Source organism: Culex pipiens, chromosome 2 (genome assembly GCF_016801865.2).
Source record: "Culex pipiens pallens isolate TS chromosome 2, TS_CPP_V2, whole genome shotgun sequence".
In the NCBI taxonomy this organism is placed as follows: domain Eukaryota; kingdom Metazoa; phylum Arthropoda; class Insecta; order Diptera; family Culicidae; genus Culex; species Culex pipiens.
In genome coordinates this window covers 125,280,605-125,302,424 of record NC_068938.1, presented here as the reverse complement: position 1 = coordinate 125,302,424, position 21,820 = coordinate 125,280,605, and the positions used below count along the sequence as shown (strand labels likewise).

The 21,820-nt window shown below is 39.4% G+C and overlaps 2 protein-coding genes across 3 annotated transcripts in view; both read left to right on the top strand.

The window, feature by feature from the left end:
* The window catches only part of LOC120415015 (O-acyltransferase like protein-like), a 42,943-nt gene extending 21,420 nt beyond the window's left edge, over nucleotides 1-21,523 (top strand). For both annotated transcript variants that reach the window (XM_039576379.2, XM_039576378.2), the window contains 8 exons: nucleotides 19,331-19,544; nucleotides 19,601-20,060; nucleotides 20,121-20,277; nucleotides 20,379-20,458; nucleotides 20,516-20,629; nucleotides 20,684-21,164; nucleotides 21,226-21,348; nucleotides 21,410-21,523. In XM_039576379.2, the coding sequence (XP_039432313.1) occupies nucleotides 19,442-19,544; nucleotides 19,601-20,060; nucleotides 20,121-20,277; nucleotides 20,379-20,458; nucleotides 20,516-20,629; nucleotides 20,684-21,164; nucleotides 21,226-21,348; nucleotides 21,410-21,481 (1,590 nt within the window). In that variant the 5' untranslated portion in view covers nucleotides 19,331-19,441 and the 3' untranslated portion in view covers nucleotides 21,482-21,523. The remainder of the gene's footprint in view (nucleotides 1-19,330; nucleotides 19,545-19,600; nucleotides 20,061-20,120; nucleotides 20,278-20,378; nucleotides 20,459-20,515; nucleotides 20,630-20,683; nucleotides 21,165-21,225; nucleotides 21,349-21,409) is intronic.
* LOC120415016 (uncharacterized) lies at nucleotides 8,405-9,318 on the top strand. The gene is made up of 2 exons (XM_039576380.2): nucleotides 8,405-8,703; nucleotides 8,758-9,318. Exons 1-2 carry the CDS (start codon nucleotides 8,464-8,466, stop codon nucleotides 9,130-9,132), a joined length of 615 nt encoding a protein of 204 aa, XP_039432314.1. The 5' UTR covers nucleotides 8,405-8,463; the 3' UTR covers nucleotides 9,133-9,318.
* Nucleotides 21,524-21,820: the final 297 nt, after the last annotated feature.

Below are 21,820 nucleotides of genomic sequence, written 5' to 3'. Positions count from 1 at the left end.
AGCTTATACGATGTCTATGGTAACGAAAAGTACACTCAAAATCAGAAGTATCCCTCAAAAGGGTACTTTCAATCCTTTTTTAAGTTCACCCGGCGTCACCCTTTTAAAAGGGTATGTCAAAATCAGTACATTTTCGATACCCTTTTAAAGGGTGACGACGGGTGAAATAGGAAAAAAGGATGATTTTTACTTTGAGTGTAGTGTTTTTTTTGCGGATACAAACACACATACACCAGCGTTTGTTTACGTTTTGCATTGCGGCTGCCAAGCGCTCATATTATTCGGGCTTTAAGATACAGTGAGTCAAATATTTGTCCGTACCCCCCGTACGGAAAATGTTTGTGACATAAAAGTACATAAAATTCGACTAAAGTGCCATGTTTTGTACATCAATCGACGCGGCAGAATGTCCTCTTTAAGACACTTTTATTGGATTTGCAAAAAACTTTTTCTTAAAAAATACAAAAATAGTTTACTGAAAAAAGCAACCCTCTGGCACCACTGTAAATGGCTAGAACGTTTGACAGTCACCAAAACCTCGAAGAGCCCACATAGTAGTATTAGTGAAGAGCCCAAGTTGTTTATCGTGGGCTCTTCACTAATACTACTGCGTGGGCTCTGTGAGTATAGCAGTATTGGTGTTGTCTGTTTGTTTACACCAAATCTTCAAGAAACATCACTTTTTGTGTGTGCAAATCTGTTACGAAAAAAGGTGATAATTGTTGCTTCCGATCAGGGCTGTGGAGTCGGAGTCGGAGTCGGAGCCGGAGTCGGTGGAGTCGGGTCTTTTTGGGGACCTGGAGTCGGAGTCGGAGTCGGAGTCGTCAAAACTCGAACAGCTGGAGTCGGAGTCGGAGCCGGAGTCGGCTAAATTTTATGAGCTGGAGTCGGAGTCGGAGTCGGAGCCGAACATTTCTGATAACCCGGAGTCGGAGTCATCTTAAATGCAAACAAAAATTCTTGTTGTTCAGTATTTGCTACAACACTCTCCAGAAGGACAGGAAACAGCTTAATTTACAAAACTTCTTATATTTTCAACTGTTTTTTAAAGTCGTATGCATTAAATTGCCATTAAAAAAAAAAAGATTTATCAGATGCCATTATGTTTTTGAAGCTTTTTATTGTGATTGGAAAACTCTAATTGTGTTATTTTACTAAATGATAACCTGTTTATTCCCATTTATTCCCTCTTACCCAAGTATTAAGTAAATCATTTTTCAGAAAAAACATTACGAGGTACAAAAAAAGATTTAAAATAATAATTGCTGTTTTTAAAAATCGGAAAAAGTCACTGACAGTATAACTCTTCCAACAAATATTCAATCGTTATAACAATCTAATTCTAAGAAATCAACATGCGCATTTTGTTTATAACTAAGTACAAACAAATCAAAGTGTTGCATTTAAAATGATTGAAACTGACAAAAATTATCAATACAGTTGCAACTTATTTTGAAATATTCATTGAATATGTTAAATATATCAATTATCTTAATGTTTACTATTTCTCTACTAAAATCTGAGAATGTTGATCCTTGACAAACTATTTTGATATCGTTGCAAACAATCGTTGAACAAATCTCAAGATTTCAGTAAGTTTGGAAAGATTGCTTAAAGGTCCTTTAAAAATGACCTAGAAAATATTTTACCTGTGGATTTTGGTTTTTATCCAATATTTTGATATTTCATATATTTTGAAGGAGGTGCACGATCATTCATAAAGCTTCGTTTTAGGTGAAGATTCAAGAAGTATTGCACGCCTATTGTAAATTTTAAAATTAAAATAAATCACTAATTCCTAGGTAAAATATTTTGTAGGTCACGGATATTTGAAAAGGACCCCTTAAGTATCTTTTCCACGAAGACATTTTTTCGATACCTTGATTTGCGATCATAATCTCTTTGAGCCATTGCGTTAATGGGGCTTTAAATAGTAGTTTATGCAACAAGTTGCAAAAGAAGTTGTTTTAAGCATGAGTCGTACATTTCGTGCTTGCCATTTCATTAAGGCACATAACTTTTTTAACCAAGAGTGTGTCCCTTTCACACCTTATGAAAACTGTCATTTGAGTGAAAGGGATACACTATTGTTTACAAAAGTAATGTGCCCCTTTGAAATGTTAGGTTCCATTTATCCAACAAGGTTTACCGAGTTGAACAAATATGATGAGTGGTGCAAAAAAAAACAAGTTTTGCAACGAGTTGCTTACAACATTTTTTGCAATTCCGAAAAACGCTATTTGAATGGAATTTTATGTCAATTATTCATGTGTGTTCAACAAAAAATATTGAAAAATGTTACTCTTCGATACAGTGCTGAAAAGTTCAACTTTTCAGCAATCATTTCAAGTGGAACTTTTCAGCACTGGTGTTGAAAGGTATAAATTTTCCATTTTGTTATTTTTGGTAGGGAAAAGTAGGCCGTTTCGTTTCTCCAGAAGGATAGGAAAAGCGGAATTGAAAAAAACAGTTTCGTTTAAAATTGTTATTTTAAAAACAAGGTGACTTTGATAGTCAATGTGCTTCTTATAAATGTCAGCTTATAAGTGTGCAAATTGAATTTATATGTTAAATCGCCAGGTTTTTCTTTTAATGATTCATTCAAAAAATAGCAATTTAATATTAAAATATATTAGCTTTTAATAAACTAAATGTAAATAAAACAAACAAGCTAATTTGAGGTTAAGTGAATAAAACCCAATTTAATTACAAAACTCCCTGGAGATGGAACCACACGTTGCCGTCGTTTCAGGGCTATTTGCCAAGATGGTTTCCGATGTTGATATATATCACACATTTATTTTATATTTATATACTTGTGTTGATAGAAATCACAGCTTTTATAATATGTAAAATTACAAGATATTGAAATTTTTTATTCGAATCTCAATATTCTTGTTCGTAAAATCTGTTAGAAACAGGGAAGAACATGGGGAAGAATAGTTAGTTTTTTTTGTAACTTTTTCTAGGTTGTTTAATAATTCCAGACTTCAGTTATGTGTAAGCCAGTTTAGTAATGCTATCAGAATTTCTGATTTCAATTGAAGTGGTATACTAACCATTCTGAATTGTCAAAAAATCCATAGAGTCTCGATCAATCAATAATGAAATGATATCGGACAAAATTCGTTAATCTGTTGAACTAACGGTTTTCGGATTATGGTTGTATCGATCATTGTTGCGAATCGAGGATCTACTGGAGTTTTGACGATCAAATAGAGCCTAACATTTCAAAAGGACACACAGGTGTGAACAGGATTGTGTCTCTTTCACTCAAATTACATAAGATATATGATAGGGATACACTCTTGTTTGCAGAGCTTGTGTGCCTTAATGAAATGGAAGGCACGAAATAGTCGTCTTAACAACGAGTGTTCAACTTGTAAAATATGAACGTTTCATTAATGTTTATTGTTTTTGGAAGCAGCAAGACAGGTTTTAAAAATAGGCAAAGAAATGTTTGGCTTTGTAATTAAAATTTCGGGGATTTGAGATTCAAGTTACTTTCAGACAGTTTAGTTGAGGTTGTTGTTTCAAGTTAGTTAGTTTTTCTGAAATGAATAATTGGACATAAATGATTAGTTAAATTAAAGTTAGTTGCAGTGTACGACAAGACTACTGACGGACGCGACAGGACGGGGTCCAGAAAAAATGCCCTTGACAAGTTAGTTTTCATCTTTAATTTTCCAGTTAATTTATTTGATTACCTTTAGATTTGAAATACATCATAGGTTCCCTTTGTATAAATCTCAATTGAGTTTTTGATTTAATCATAATTCCAGATTTCCTATATTCAGTTTTAAAGTTAGTTTAACGTAACTGCTCAAGTCATCCAAGTTCTTACTACTCACACCTACACTAATTTTCTTTCACCTTCCCCCTCCCGATCCCCTATATCTTCCGGTGGTGTTCATTTGGTATGCAATACTAGTTCGGCCACTACCCTTTTTTCCACAAGAAACCGGACTTGGACTGACTTGAGGCCACGTCCCCCACCTTGCTCCGTAAAACGAAAACGAAAACGAAAACGAAAACCCAATTTAATTACAAAACTGTTCTTCTGAAAATGCCTTCAAAACTGGAGATAGTTTTTGAATTCTGTTTCAACAACGTATAAAACTTGTAACCTAGAAACTTTTTTTCCGGTAATTCTTCCTTGAGAAAAACATAGCACTTAGAGAGTAATTTAAATAATGCTATTTATCAATGTTTTCAAAATAATAGTTAAAAAACTTTTGAAACATTTCAAAATATGTGGAGTCGGAGTCGGAGTCGGAGCCAACAATTTGTAGAAAACTGGAGTCGGAGTCGGAGTCGGCTAGAGTTGGTAGGCCGGAGTTGGAGTCGGAGTCGGAGTCGGTTGGGACTGAAAGCCGGAGCCGGAGTCGGAGTTGGAGTCGTCTAATCTCAGAAAGCCGGAGTCGGAGTCGGAGTCGGAGTCACTTGAAATATGACCCGACTCCGCAGCCCTGCTTCCGATTGACCGGGAAGATTTGCCGGGTAGTACTGGGCCGGAGACTGGCCAAGTCCCGCTGTTGATCCTTCCAAACAACTCGCTGCAATCTCCGGCAGGGAGTAACCGACCAAGTGCAGAAACATCCGTAATTCCGGTGATTGTGGTGGAGCTGGTCTTTCCGAGCATCCTTCGATAACCTTCTCCGAGGACTGGCCCACTCCCGCTGTCGACTCGCTTGTGTTTGGAAATCCGTCCCGTGTCGTTATTTTTTCATGGAAATCATTTCAACATTATGAAATTATGCTTTTTTTAACACGCGGTTTGTTTATTTCAAATTTTGACAGCAAATGCGTTCTTCATCTTCTTTGTTGTCTTCATGTTCGCGTCGAACATTTAGGTTTCAGAAACATGGCCGTCGTGACAGAGGGCTGGAAAAAAGTCAAAAAAAGAGGTCAAATAATTGTCCGTACCCCTAGTAAAAGTACAAAATCTGATCGATTCAAGTGAATTTATTTATGAAATGTTGTTTCTGTGTCAAATACTAGTACCTCTAGCCAGTTTGTGACAACTTTGAACTTCTGATAACTTTGTTTAGTTAGTTTATATTAAAAATTGGTTTAAATTTAGTTTTTTTAAGTAAAACTTATCAAAACATAAGTTTATAAACAACTATTTTTATAAAATTGCTATTTTATGTTGTAAGAGTCTCTATTGAACAAGTTTCAACAATATTTGTTCAAAATATACATTGTTTTCATCTTTTTTATTGACATTTTTCGATCAAAAATACTGTTTCGGAACAATACCGTTAAACAATCCGGATTGTCCCGGAACCGGTATAACCCCTCGGTGGGAAATTTTGTGGTGGTCAGATAGAGGACAAAAAAAAACCCACCTCTTGCAATTTGAAGCATCCAATTTCGTCCACTACAGCCCGATTACGAGTCCCTAGTCTGAAATTTGAAATTTTCAAATTCCTCAAGCAAAACATTCTGACCCAGGACGGTACAGAAATTCTCAGCACGGAAAGTGAAAATTTAAATTTTCAGACTAGGGACTCGTAATCGGGCTGTAGTGGACGAAATTGGATGCTTCAAATTGCAAGAGGTGGGTTTTTTTTGTCCTCTATCTGACCACCACAAAATTTCCCCCCGAGGGGTTATACCGGTTCCGGGACAATCCGGATTGTTTAACGGTATTGTTCCGAAACAGTATTTTTGATCGAAAAATGTCAATAAAAAAGATGAAAACAATGTATATTTTGAACAAATATTGTTGAAACTTGTTCAATAGAGACTCTTACAACATAAAATAGCAATTTTATAAAAATAGTTGTTTATAAACTTATGTTTTGATAAGTTTTACTTAAAAATACTAAATTTAAACCAATTTTTAATATAAACTAACTAAACAAAGTTATCAGAAGTTCAAAGTTGTCACAAACTGGCTAGAGGTACTAGTATTTGACACAGAAACAACATTTCATAAATAAATTCACTTGAATCGTTCTGATTTTGTACTTTTACTAGGGGTACGGACAATTATTTGACCTCTTTTTTTGACTTTTTTCAGTAAACTATTTTTGTATTTTTTAAGAAAAAGTTTTTTGCAAATCCAATGACAGTGTCTTAAAGAGGATATTCTGCCGCGTCGATTGATGTATAAAACATGGCACTTTAGTCGAATTTTATGTACTTTTATATCACAAACATTTTCCGTACGGGGGGGTACGGACAAATATTTGACTCACTGTAATCGCCAAAATCTATTACCCGCTACACTGCCCATGATTGAAAATTCGGCTATTATGCCAAATCAAGTATTCCGAGAAAAACGCGTTTAAAGCGGTATACGCACTTCGGAAGGAACCGGTCAAGAAAAAACGAAAATGGGCAGCAGCGGCAGCGCAAGCAAGTCAGAGAGGGTGAAGAAAAGCCCCAAGAAAACGCTCCCTCTCCTTTGTTCTGCTGTTCGTAAAGCTGTTTCTTGACCCCTTTCCTTCCGATCTGCATACTAGCCCTAAGTGTTTAGGGAGCGTTCTATTATTACGTAACGTAGTTGTGGGAGAGGGGGGGGGGGGACGGAGGCCATGTTACGCTCCATACAAAATTTTTAAAATTTGTATGGAAATTTTGTTAGGAGAAATCCGATTTTTGCGTTACGTAATAAAAGAACGCTTCCTTAGGCTTCATCCATAAAGTACGTCACGCTAAAATCAGTCAAAATTTACCCCCCCTCCCCTCCTTTGTCACGCTTTTCCTATACTATAACACGCAATGTCACACTTGCCCAGACCTCCCCTCCCCCCCTAGAGCGTGATATACTTTATGGATGACGCCTTAAGTGTTTGTCACTAAATCTCCTTCAAGGCAATTTCCCATAAGAGTGCCATATAAAGCTATCTACGTGCGCATGTATTGCGTGTACGTACACGATGGATTTTTAGGTTAAAATTTGTGGTCGCCAGCAAAAACAAATGGTAAGCTAGTGTGCGTGAAGTCACCACTTTGAGTGTACGCTATTTCGAATGCTCGCTAATTCAAACATAATCGAATAGAGTTATCTAAGCCCGCTCTCACGCACACTAGCACGCCATTTGTTTTGCTGGACGGTACAAAATTTAACCTCACTTTTTTTCGTGTTACACGCAATACATGCGCACGTAGATAACTCTATTAAAAAGCACTCAAACGTCAAAATCATTTGTCAAAGTGATGTTGATATTTCAACCCCGTTTTCAACGATTTCTGAGCACGTGGTTTTTGGCTTTTGACAGCTGTCAGTCGTTCTAATTTCGATTCGCTAATTCGATTAACAAAACAAAATTAACGATAATTAACAAAACCGCTCTGTACTGGTATTACGGTTCATCATTCACTTGGTTAGAACTTTGCCCGAATCCTACCAGAACGCCGCGACTGGGATGAAACAGAATGACGTAGCAGGGCACAGCTCTATTGGTCGATCAACGTGTGTCATTGAACATATTTTTTTTTAGTATTACCCTGTGTTTTTCAAAAAAAAATAAACAAGCTTTGATTTGGTACGCGTTTGGCCGGTGATCCGGTTCGAAAAAGTCCAAGATCCAGGGCGTTCCCAAGATGCAGGATGCCAACGACGCCGGTACGAAGAACTCGGTGGAGAACCAACATTGCAAGCAGGTTGGTCTGCAGGAACGGTACCTGCACACGAAGACTACCCGAGGAGTTTATCAACCTGAAGTTTGTTTTGATTTCCAACTCGGACAACTTTCGTTCGATTCCGTGCGTGTTGGATGGTTTGAAGCCGGGTCAACGAAGGGTCATGTTCACCTGTTTCGAGCGTAACGACAAACGGGAGGTGAAGGTCGCTCAGCTGGCTGGTTCCATTAAGGAAATGTCCACGTACTACCACGGCGAGCAGTCGCATTGCTCCACCATCGTCAACTTTGGCAGCAGCAACAACATCAATCTGCTGTACCCGGGAGATCAGTTTGGTACGTGTTTGGCTAACAAATGTTTTTTTTTTTAATATAGTCCGAATCCGCCCATCCGTGGAAAACGCGACTTCGAATATGGGACAGTACGGGGACGTACGTTCCGATCAAGACGACCTCGCCTTCATCGATCATAACGACAGCCGCGCTGATGAATCGCACAGTCGGGACGTACTACGGCACGATCAACCAACACGGAAAGAACCTTCAACAGCATCTTCAACCATCCACACCCGCCGCCCAAGCCCCATCAGATGTCCGGTGGCATGGGCTCGGAGAAGGGGCTGGTGTTTGGAGGATCGATAGGACTGCAGGAAAAGATGCCCAAGTACTCGTCCGGTGGCTTTGGGAAAAGCAAGGACGGATCGCGCCACGGCAAGGCAAACGAAATGATCAAAGAGTCTTCCGGGCGAAGGGATAAATCTTCCCGAAGTATCGTCAGCACTGGGAGTGATTTGGTAAGTTCTTACAAAGTTGGGATTTGAATCCGGACTTAATTGGGGATTCTTCGCAGAAAATCAAGTTCCACACGATGACGGGAACTTCGCTGTTTCCGTCCAGCTTCGGCATCAAGTACGAGTTTGTCGATACGGAGCTCGGCGGTGAGCCGTACATTGGGCAGAAGAGTGAGGATGTTCCGCTGCTCTGTTCAAGGGTGTTCCGGAAACGTAAGGGAGAGTTTCAATCGCCACGGAATGTGTTCCTGCATGGGCGGGGTGGAGCGAGTAACATAACTTGTTTGTACCGGTTTGAGGCATCCGTTGGGGAGAGGGTAAGGTGTTTGGACCTTGGATGGCGGATTAGAACTAATGGTTGATTTACACAGGTACGCATCGATCTGTTCAACGTTTCTTTCGGAGATTCTGCCACGTGTACGACTGAGTCTGATGGTCATACAGGACGGGCAAAGTGTACACCGTCGGAAGCGGATCCGGATGGTCGAGTTGAAGAGCTTCGACTGTATGACGTGCCGTACAAGGACGTTAAGATTCCGTTGGGTTGTTTCTGTGACAACACGACCAGCTCGTACAACTTCCCTCTAACGTTCGTCTTGAACTCACGCACGATGGAACTGACGTTTACTGTGACACGGTTGAACGTTTCGGATGTTCACGATGATGTCCGCGCTGACCCGGTTGATCTTCCACTCGTTGGGAGATCCACTGCTGGAGTACTAGCACGACGACAACCAGAAGATTGATCCGGTTAAGGAGTGGAAGCATAAGGTCAGCCAGGAAGAAGATGAGGAGGCCGGAGAGCCGGAAGAAGAAGGCTCTGACGAGAAGGACACCGAGTCGGGCAAATCGGCGGCCAAGGAGCAGGTCGATCCAGAGAAGGCTTTCCAATGTACTGTGGATACTGACGGACGAGCGCAAGAACGAGCTGCAGAACACAGACTTCTCTGGCGGACAAGAAGATTAACGGAAGTTTTTGCCCTGAACGCCGTCGAAGTCCTCGATCTAGACGACGGCTCCATGACAATGGTCCCCTCGAATAAGTTGTATGGTGCCACAGGATTCATCCGCAACCTGCCGGTCTACCCGATGACCGTGAAAAATTCCAGACTGATTATCGAGCACCTGCAAGACTTGAGGTCCGCCAAACGTTTCCTGAAGCAACTGTTTGAGAGCAAGCCCTACATCTACGACGGCGTCAAACTGATAAAACTTGAACATAAACCGTTCACTGAGTGCCCTGCTGCTGAAGCTCAACGAGGCGGCCGAAGCGGAAAAGCTCAAGGGCGCGGGAGGATGAAGCGGAAATCAAACGCAAAAAGCGGAAGCCGAGAAACGAAAGTGGGCGGAGGAGCAGGCAAGGCTGCTGCTGCGGCCGCCATCAACGCCAAGCTTACCTACAACGACCTCAAGCTGGTCAAATTGCCGGCGAGCACGGACGAATCTAACGGAGGTTGTCTACCAGCATCTGCTTGACTCTATGGCCAAGGACATAGACATGTACCCATTGCACGGTGTCTACATCGGTAAGTTCGAGGTCCTTAAGAAGACTCAACTCGATCTGGTCATCCTAATGTTGCAGTAGGGGGTCAAATCTGATAACTTGGGACCATCTATAAACCAGGTAAGGGGTGGGGTGGGGGGGGGGGGGGTATGTACAATCTTGACAAAAGTCTGTAGGTTGTCTGTTTTTTTAACTCATCACTTATTTATATTAGGACCTCTTTGGTGCTGCGATCACGTTAGGGGCGACCCATAAACCATGTGAACACTTTAGGGGGGTTGGAATCACTTTATGAATGAGAGGAAGGCACCAACCACCTAAAGGTGGATTAAGTAACGTTTTTTGTTAAATATTTACCTGTTGTCTCGGAATTGGGAAAATCGTTCATGATTTGCTTATTCGCCCTTTTCAAATGTTGCTCCAGAACTAGTCTTTTTAAATAAATTTCGAAAATGTAATTAGCATCACTTGCAAGAATTTGGCCCACGAACACAAGAATTTTTAAAGCAGCTTTCCGGGTTGATATCTCAGGTTAGTTTGCAATTCGTCGTAACAGCCATCACAACCTCTGGCATTTTCTATTTTTTTTTTTCTCTTATGAAAATCATAATTTAACTTTTATTTAATTTCAAGGACGTGAAGATGATCAATTTAAAACATTTTTGAATGTTATAATCCGCAAATTGAACAAGTTAGTTTTTTTTTTAATAAATTGCGTTTAGGACCTATTTTGCAATTATAACTAACCTTTAGCATATGTTTTTTCGAGCTCAGCGACCTCAAAATAGGCAAATTACCAGATCACTTCATGTTGTACACAGCATGTTTACAAAAGCTGTTAATTTTTGTTTACAAAACATTTGAAAAATGGTTCAACCTGCAGTAAGTCATGTACAACTATACTAAATGAAACCATGTACGAAAAACCAAACCAATTATTTAAGCTTAAGGCTGATTCAAGTGATTGTTAAAATGCAGAGATGCAAGTCTCCCTAAACGCACTTTTTTAAAAAATTGGTTACTAAAGCCCTATGTAAATTTTTATGTACAGCGGTGAAAAACACCATCAAAAACCATTTCCGATCACTTTTTTCATTTTAAAGCAAAAAAAATTACAAGACAACATTTTGTCGATGGATTAACTATGGTCCCCTTGGAACGAGCTGTCAAGTAGGAACTTTTCTGTCAAAAACTAACTTAATCCACCTATGTGGTTGATGCCTTCCTCACTTTTTACCAAAAATGGGTATATGAGTGGTTTCATAATTTTTTTAGATCCAGAAAAAAAGAACACAGTGTATAACTTATGTGGTCATAACTCGAGACAGGGTTGCCAGATCTTCAATGTTTTGGACTCTTTGGAAAGACCTTTCAATTTCCTAACCAACGATGGGTTGGATGATGGATCCGGACATAGTTAACATACATTTAAGTGAGATCCGGCTTCAAAAAAGTACATAAATATCACTTAAGTGGTCATAACTCGAGACAGGGTTCCCAGATCTTCAATGTTTTGGACTCATTGGAAAGGCCTTTCAATTACCTAACCAACGATGGGTCGGATGATGGATCCGGACATAGTTTACATACATTTAAGTGAGATCCGGCTTCAAAAAAGTACATAAATATCACTTAAGTGGTCATAACTCGAGACAGGGTTTCCAGATCTTCAATGTTTTGGACTCATTGGAAAGGCCTTTCAATTACCTAACCAACGATGGGTCGGATGATGGATCCGGACATAGTTTACATACATTTAAGTGAGATCCGGCTTCAAAAAAGTACATAAATATCACTTAAGTGGTCATAACTCGAGACAGGGTTGCCAGATCTTCAATGTTTTGAACTCTTTGGAAAGGCCTTTCAATTGCCTAACCAACGATGGGTCGGATGATGGATCCAGACATAGTTTACATACATTTAAGTGAGATCCGGCTTCAAAAAAGTACATAAATATCACTTAAGTGGTCATAACTCGAGGCAGGGTTGCCAGATCTTCAATGTTTGGACTCATTGGAAAGACCTTTCAATTACCTTACCAATGATGGGTCGGATGATGGATCCGGACATAGTTTACATACATTTAAGTGAGATCCGGCTTCAAAAAAGTACATAAATATCACTTAAGTGGTCATAACTCGAGACAGGGTTGCCAGATCTTCAATGTCTTGGACTCATTGGAAAGGCCTTTCAATTACCTAACCAACGATGGGTCGGATGATGGATCCAGACATAGTTTACATACATTTAAGTGAGATCCGGTTTCAAAAAAGTACATAAATATCACTTAAGTGGTCATAACTCGAGACAGGGTTGCCAGATCTTCAATGTCTTGGACTCATTGGAAAGGCCTTTCCATTACCTAATCAACGATGGGTCGGATGATGGATCCGGACATCGTTTACATTCATATAATTGAGATCCGGGTATTTGTGAAACCACATTTTTATGCATAACTTTTGAACTACTTATCGAAACTTCAAACAATTCAATAGCGATGTATGGGACCCTAAACCAAGTCGAATGCAACTGGTTCGATCAGAATCGGTTCAGCCAGTGCTGAGAAAACTCAGTGAGAATTTTGGTCACATACATACATACACACACACATACACACACACATACACACACACATACACACACACATACACACACATATACACACACACAAACATTTGTTCAGTTTTCGATTCTGAGTAGATTTGTATACATGAAGGTGGGTCTAGGAGCTTTTAATAGAAAGTTCATTTTTATAGCAGGATTATAGCCTTACCTCAGTGAGGAAGGCAAAAGGACCGTGAGGTTAATTTTTCAAAATTGATTAAAAAATCCATTTTAGAGCGTCCAATTTCCCGTCCCGGGAACAAAAATCCCGGGAATTCCCGGGATTTCCCGAAAAATAATATTTCCCGTTTCCCGGGAATTTTCGAAATTCAAGCGGAAGTACATTTTCTTAACTTTTAGACACTCTTTTGCCTTCCTCACTGAGGTAAGGCTATAATCCTGCTCTGAAAATGAACTTTTGATTAAAAGCTCCTAGACCCACCTTCATGTATACATATCGACTCAGAATCGAAAACTGAACAAATGTCTGTGTGTGTATGTGTGTGTGTATGTGTGTGTATGTATGTATGTGACCAAAATTCTCACTGAGTTTTCTCAGCACTGGCTGAACCGATTTTGACCAAACCAGTTGCATTCGACTTGGTTTAGGGTCCCATACATCGCTATTGAATTGTTTGAAGTTTCGATAAGTAGTTCAAAAGTTATGTATAAAAATGTGTTTTCATAAATATCCGAATCTCAATTCTATGCATGTAAACGATGTCCGGATCCATCATCCGACCCATCGTTGGTTAGGTAATTGAAAGAGCATTCCAATGTGTCCAAAACATTGAAGATCTGGCAACCCTGTCTCGAGTTATTACCACATAAGTGATATTTATGTACTTTTTTGAAGCCGGATCTCACTTAAATGTGTGTAAACGATGTCCTGATCCATCATCCGACCCATCGTTGGTTAGGTAATTGAAAGGGCTTTCCAATGAGTCCAAAACATTGATGATCTGGCAACCCTGGCTCGAGTTATTACCACATAAGTGATATTTATGTACTTTTTTGAAGCCGGATCGCACTTAAATGTATGTAAACGATGTCCTGATCCATCATCCGACCCATCGTTGGTTAGGCAATTGAAAGGGCTTTCCAATGAGTACAAAACATTGAAGATCTGGCAACCCTGCCTCGAGTTATTACCACATAAGTGATATTTATGTACTTTTTTGAAGCCGGATCTCACTTAAATGTATGTAAACTATGTCCGGATCCATCATCCGACCCATCGTTGGTTAGGTAATTGAAAGGGCTTTCCAATGAGTCAAAAACATTGAAGATCTGGCAACCCTGTCTCGAGTTATTACCACATAAGTTATATCTGTGTTCTTTTTTTCTGGATCTAAAAAAATGCTGAAATGTGTGTCCAAACCACTCATATTACCCATTTTTGGTAAAAAGTGAGGAAGGCATCAACCACATAGGTGGATTAAGTTATTTTTTTATTTACAAAAAAATGTAGAAATTCAATTTTATTTTATTCAATCCAATTTACTGTTCTTTTTGAACTTCGTCAGACCGTCAAAAAATTGCATGTCAAGGTTTATTCCAGATGATATTATTTTCTGAACCATCCACAACTGAGAATAGAGTTTGGTTATTTGTTGGACAACAAAAATTACGAAGTCATTTATTAGTCTGAATCATTAAAAAATCATTAAAAACCTACTTTTTATTATATCAAGGGTCCCAAAAAATGCAAACATCAAAAATTCGCTCCTGATATTTGAAAACTTTGAATTGTGATTACATAAAAATGAGAAAAAGAAGATTCTGGTGCTTATCTATTTATTGATGGAGTACCTACGTTTTGTCCAGGAAAAAAATATATGCCGGGATGAAATTTTTTTTCTGCATTCAGTTAAATTTTCAATATTATGTTTTATCATATTCTCTCAAACTGGTCACAGAGACAAATTTGAAAGCAATTTTATGGTTTTGGAAAATGGATTTATTTTACTCACTGTCCAAATACTGTGATTAAAAAATAATACCTACTTCTTGACAAAAAAAAAATCATCATTTTTTTATATTTTGTACGAGTTGAAAGACAGCTTAGCAATAAAAGCTAAGCAAATTATATATTCTCTTGAAGTTGTATGTTTTTTAACAAGCAGTCAAGGCATTAATTGATCCTCACGCTTATTTTTACCATTTAAGTTGCTTGTCTTTACATTTTTTTGCAAAATATTAATAATATTAATCAAAACCATGATTAGAACAATTTTCGATAAATTTAAAATTTCCCGGGAATTCCCGGAATTTCCCGGAAAATTCGTTGAAAATTTTCCGTTTCCCGGGAATTTTGTAACCCCTGGAAATTGGTCTGGAAATGCTTGATGAACACCGCGACGCCACATGTCAAACAGCTACCACGTGGACTATCATCGCCTGTAAAAATTTACTTTTTATTACTTTTTGAACCATATAATTAAAATTTATGGTGATCCTGATACTATTTAGCTGTATTATAAACCTCCAAATAAGAAAAATAACTGTTATGGTGCAAATTTTACAATCACGTGGTAGCTGTTTGACATGTGGCGTCGCGGTGTTTATCAAGCATTCATAGCATGCTAAGGAAATTTTTTTGCTTTTCTGGGGAAAACCGTTGGTTCCGAAAACCCCGGATGTATTGCCGTTGAGCTCGATGGGGGTTGAAAGAATCAACCTGGTCTCTTAGGGAAAGTTGTTCTCCAGACGATTCCGCTCATTTCTGGCCATCCTAGAAGTTTCTACATGTTTACCCCAGGCCTGTAGGAGCGAATGAACGAAAATTCAAAATTTCCCATAGTAATTTCCATGTAAACTTGAACTCGCTTGAGACAAGCCAGTTTTCAACCAAATGAGCAGAAATTTGGCGTGAGAGTCCCTATGAGTATGCCCTACAAGGGGAACCCCACCAGAACTTAATCTGAGAACTTTTCAAAATCCGTACCCACTCTAGTGGCTTTGTACGGTCATTGTACTCAGAAAAATAAGCTTTATCGCTGTAAACAATAATATCAGCCATCTAAGCTTCATTTTAGGACCCAATTGATTGTAAAAATAGTATGACGATAAATTCAACGTTAAATGCGTAAAAGTTTTGTAGTTGATAAGTTTATCAAACAAATCATGCATTAAAAATATTTTTTCAAATAACTTTGAAGTGTTTTCTATACATAAATACATTAAAATAAAGAAAAATGAAAAATGTTTTCTACATTGAGTTTGAGTCAATTATGCATAACTTTCTAGAATAAAGCTATTTTTACCCACATGCTGAAGAAATGCAGGCTGTCCCCGAGGATCAAGTCTCCCCACTCTCCTCTAAGCTCAACGATTCAATAAATGACAAGAAAAAATCTCGTGGTTAGAATATTCTAAGTGAAACTTAAGCGAGGTTTAAATTGTACTTGCAAAGTCATATTACTTGATATTCATACTTGCTTATAACCTGTTATTTTTTTCTTCTTTTTACAAAAAAAAAGATTGCCATGGTTTCACTCCTTCATCCAATTACAAACGCTGAATCAATGCTTTATCAGGCATGAGTAAATGCGCCGGGTCATTGTCAGTTCGTTTCCAGTATTTTTTTTAAAGCAACCTTTCTTGTGTAATGTTTTTATTATTGTTTTATTTTTCTTTGTATTTTCAAATTATTTAATTAAAATTTTAGTTATTGTATATCTGGATTTTTCTTTGAAAAGGTCCAATAAACCAAATTTCCAGTTTTTGCCTTTTGGGTGTTTTTGAAACCGCCTTGAGTCAGGGGTATTAAAAAACACCCAAAAAGCAAAAACTTAAAATTTGGTTTATTGGACCATTTAAAAAAACTCCAGATATCTGCTATTACTGAGTTTCTAAAGTCACATGATTGCTAAGCATTTCTCCAAAAAGTCAAAAACACTCAAAAAGTTACAATTCGCGTTCAAATAAGTAAACCCTTGCATGAATAATCTCAATCTTAACGAGCATGGAACGATCTTTCATAGACACCCAACCGAATTGGGCGCTTGGTGGAGCTTTGTGGACATTTCCCTTGACCTGCATGGTACGGGTGGCACGGCATAGGCATGAGCGCAAGACATTAGTCAAGAGATGCCTTTTGTTGTGTCGGTCTGTTTGTCATTTTGTAACCTACCCTGGGTTAAGGTGTTTGCTCGAGATTGACATGGTCTACCGATTTTGGCATTGACAGATGCCTTCAAATTTTTATTTGAGAACGTAAATAAAAAAAAATTAAACAAAACAGTAAGCCCCAGTTAAGAATCAGCACTTGAACTTTGTGTTCAAAAGCATGATCCAGTTTGGAAATGTCCTTCCGCTACTCTTGTTAACTATTCAACGATGTACCAAGACTCTAATGATCTTCTCGGTTTACACGACTCCATCCGGCGATCTTGCTCCACCTACTCCTCAACCATCTGTATGGACAGCCATAATTGTTACCTTTCTTCTAGAGCCACTGACGTCAATCGACGCACATGAGCGAGCATGGCCTTTTGACCATGAGGAAAACCCCGGTCACTTGGCCGTCAAGTGTTGATATTTTCAACTCTGCGTGCCTTCCGGGGGCTTGGATATAAATTGCATGGGAAATTGTACATTTTCAACGTGTTAGAATTTTGCAACTTTCGAGCACAAAAAGGCATTTAAATTCCTTGAGGATTTTTGTTTTCAAAAATCATAGAAAGTTACAAAAATTAAGATCCAACCAGGATAAAGGATCTACGCTGTAACGTGTTTCACCCTTTAGGCACAGTGCTTTAGGTGTGATATCGTGCGTACCAAATCCAAGTGGCCATGCCAAGTACCATCCAAAACTAGCGAACTCACGTGAATATATAGTAGGGTGTAACAAAAACGACTTTTTGGCGGGCATGTTTAACCATGAATTAACAAAAACTAAAGCCCGCAATGAAAACAATAATAAACACATTTTGTTTGGTTGAACGTTCTGTGTATTGTGCCGAAGTTTGGTAGAATTTGGAAAAAAAATTACGGTAGTTGGGCGTGTACGTGTGTCAAAAGCGTTCAGACCTCAAATCTCTTTCGCACATATTATCTGTATGTGTCAAGATAGCACGACAGGATTCAAACTTCTTTCATATCAAAAGTGACAGCATCGCACGGAGTTTTTTTCGGTTTATATTGAATATCTCATTATTGTAAGTTGCGTTCGTGAAGTTGAACGGTGCGCGTCGCGGTCATCACACAGAATTTTCGTTGCTGTTTCCGTCTTTGTTGGCCCTCCGATCGTGTGTGTTTTTCTATCCGGGCGGTTTCGCGTTTTCGTATATTATTTTGGTTTTCATCTTTCGCTGTCTAAGATTGAATCATTTATGAAACACTCGACACCAAATAACCGGGAATAGTCTCATCCGCATCATCCGATTGTTTGCCTTGAGAATTCATAATCCATCACACTACTAAACCAACTTTATTGATTATTGGGTCACATCATCATCCTCTATGATGAATCCTGGCCATTACCCTTTTCCACTAACACAATCCCAAGTAGAAGTAGTTTTTCCGGCACACGTGGGGTGTGGATATCGTATAGAACCCACCCTTGGTAGCAACCTGTGCTAACTAACATTCCCGTCCAAATCCCCCGAGATCTACAAACTGACATGGCGGGCACCGTTGGTGACCATCGACTGTTACCTATTTGCTTCAGATCTAGTTTTGATGATCTTGATGTTTTATCTTTTCAGAGCATTCATACATGCTGTTGGTAAGGGAAACACCATTAGATCGTTGAAGCATATGATCGGTTGAAGTGATAAGATATTACGGTCCTGTTCAGCAACGGAGAAGGACAACCATGGGTGATCTCTCATGCTCATGATCATGCTCATATTGAATATCGCAGGATTGAAATCGATGGCACGACAACGACGAATTATATGCTTGATTTGACGTTACATGAGCACTTGAATTTGAATGGAATTAACCAATAAAAAACATTACAGTAGTTGTTCGGTAACTAGGCATTGTTTAACTAGGCTGCTTTTTAACTGGTCTGCTTTTTAACTGGGCACTCGTTAACTGGGCCGTAGTCCAGTTAAAAAGCAGACAAACGTCAATAAACCAAAACAAACCGAAATGACCGAGGGGTTACTGGATGCAATAATCATGTTCAATAAATAAAAAAAAAATTCCAAACTTTTATTTAATTTTAAGACACAATTAAAGAAATATGAAAAGTAAGCATTGTAAATAAATTTAATCAACTTTTATTTTTATATTTCATAAGGAAAATATTATCCACCGCAGGTTCCCTCGTTATTTTTCGTTCAGTCCAGTTAGCGAGCAGCATTCGGTGACTAGGCTACGTTCTCAGCCCAATTACCGAGCAAGTACTGTATTTTTTCAATTGACAGTTGTTGTTGGTTTGGGACTATCAATAAACCACGTAGACACCTCAGGGGGGGGGGGAGAGGGAGGGGGGTTGGTGATTGTCCACGCTTTAAAAAAGTGTTCACGTGGTTTGTGGATGGTCCCTTTGGTATACCGTCAAAAATCGTATTTTTCTTGAAAAAAAGCCGGGGTAAATCTCATGTTACGTTCGATCATGCCCATATTTGGAATTTTGTCTCAGTATGCCCACCGAAATAAGCCCCTGAATGCCCACCAAAAAGTCATTTTTGTTGCATCCTAATGCACAATTGAACTCAAAATGAGTACTTACTCGGAGAGGTTCTGAAGATCATTGTTTGCGTCAGAACTGTTCAAGTGTATGATGATCTTACTTCTTATTTCTCAAAAAGGAAACATAACTTTTAACTTTTAACTTTTTTACTTTGACTTCTGATTATGTGTTATTTCTTTGCGAACAGCACTACTCCAGCGACCCACGCCACTATCGACGAGACATCCTCGAGCTTGGCGTCTGTCTGGATCAATGTGACACGATCGCCACGGAAGATCGGGGAGATCGTACAGGGCGGATGAAGAGATGTTCCAAGAGTCGGATATGGAACCTGTACCAGCTGAACTCGACCGCACAAATCCTGAACTGTGTTTCGGAGGAAAAATTAGATCGACCATCAGGTAATTCTTGATTTATCTAAATTAACTCAGAAAATGTATTGATTCATTCATTTCAGATTCAATTGATGACGTTTTCAGCTGGGTCGCACTCGGAATAGTGTCCCTGGTGATCATGAGCACGATTTTTGACGCCAAACAGCTGCCGTTCAAAGACACCCTGATCATCCGGTCTTTCTCGTTGGCCCAAAACCTTAAGAAGCTGGGCTCCCTCAACACCCGATCTCGCCAAGATCTGCTCTTCCTGGACGGCGCTCGCGTGCTGACCATGCTCGCAATTCTGCTCTGCCATGCGTCGATCCCGATGATCCGGATCCCGCTCAAGAATCCCGAACAGTTCGAGCAGCAGTTCGAGAGCTGGTGGTTCCCGATCGCCATGGCCGGCAACACGTACACCGTGCAGCTGTTCTTCGTGATTGGTGGAGTCGTGCTCGCAGTTAATTTCCTCGACCACATCAAGACCCATCCGCAGTTTCAACTGACGTACCTGCTGGACAGGATCGTCAATCGGTTGATACGGTGAGAGTTCCTTCAGTTTCGTTTTCGAAGAAATTGCTTCAATTTTCAACTCATTTTTAGCATTGTCCCCGTTTACGCCTTCGTGATACTCTTCCAAGCTTCCTGGTATCGAAGCTTGAAGGATGGACCCATCGCGGATCGATACAAGGATCACTGTACGGAAAATTGGTGGACCAATCTGTTGTTCGTGAACAACTACATCAATACTAGTGAGCCGGTGAGTGAAAAAATAAAATGCAAAAAGATTTTTCTATTCTTTTTTCAAAGCTCATTAAAATCAATGGGGCTCTAAACGATCTAATCTGGTTTCTTTTGTAGTGCTCGCAATTCACATGGTACCTAGGCGCTGACTTTCAGCTGTTTCTGGTAGGAACGTCGATAATGATGGTGCTTTGGAAGTAAGATTCTAGGTTTTCTTGAAGTGATATTAAATAATTGATTTTATTTTACATTAGATTCCCACATCTCCTGAACAAACTGATTACAGTTATGGTAGCTTTCGCGTTGATCGTACCAGCTGCTTTTATTTACATCTACAATCTGGATGCAACTGTGATGATGATCGTTAGGTAGGTTTACTAAAAAGTTTCCAAACTTTCCTCTGATTAAACCACTCTATACAGATTCGTCACCGAAGAAATCCGCACCTTGGAGTATTACCTGCGGGTTTACGTAACGTTCGAAAGTAACGCCGGAAACTACTTTTTCGGCATGATCGTGGGCATCGTGTACCATCGCTTGAGTGAAAAGGCGAAAAAGATGCAAGATCTGAAAGGCTTCAAGCTTATGTTCCTCAGCGCGACCGTCTTCTTCCTCGCCATGAACGGACTTACGGCGCTGCTACCTCGGGATCAACTCCCAGAGCGATCTCTCCTGTTGGCGGTCTTCGGCTCGCTGCTCAAATGTTCCTGGGGTCTGCTGGTCTCCTGTTTGATGCTGTATCTGGCCCTGAGTCCGGGCTGCCTGTTCGGATCGTTCCTGCAGCACCCGTCCATGCTGGTGGCGTCCAAGCTCAGCTATTGCGTGTACGTGGTTCAGTACACCGTGGTCTACGGAATCTACCGGAACGTGACCACTCCACTCATGAACGGTGGATTTAACACGGTAGGAAAGCTCAACCTAACCTTGAAACTGCCCTTCAATCGAGTTTTTTTCTACTCCACAGGTACTCTTCACATCGGCCGTCCTATTCGTAGCTGTCTTTGCCGGACTTTGGCTGCACCTCTGCGTTGAAGTACCCTGCATGACGCTGCTAAAGCCGATGCTTGAGCGTATTTCTCCAAAAACGGTATGGAAATCACTCACCATATATCCTATATGTGTAAAATAAAAAAGTTCCTTTTTTTCAGCACCAAAAGATACAAAAGAAGCAGCTTAGTGAGAAAGGTGAAACAGTTGCGAAGGAACCCACAGACTTTTAAATGATGTTTGATCCAAGTTAAATTGGAATAAATGTGATAAAATGAATGTGATTTTAATCAAATTAAAAAGAAAGTCAATTTAGGAAATCTATTTAATCAGTACCAGAAAATAGAGTATAGCAATTACTACCTCCAGTCCTTCACTTCGCTTAAATGTCCCATAAATATTTTCAGCACTTTTGAAGTTATGATGCAGGTTGGTTCAAAATAATGTGCTATTTCAGAAAAGCTAAAAATATCCAGTACTTTATTTAACAAAACCGGAAGAAATTCTTTTTTTTCGCGAAAACTCCAAGCAAAACATTTTATTAGGGCCGAAGCTGAAGTGTAAACAAAGAG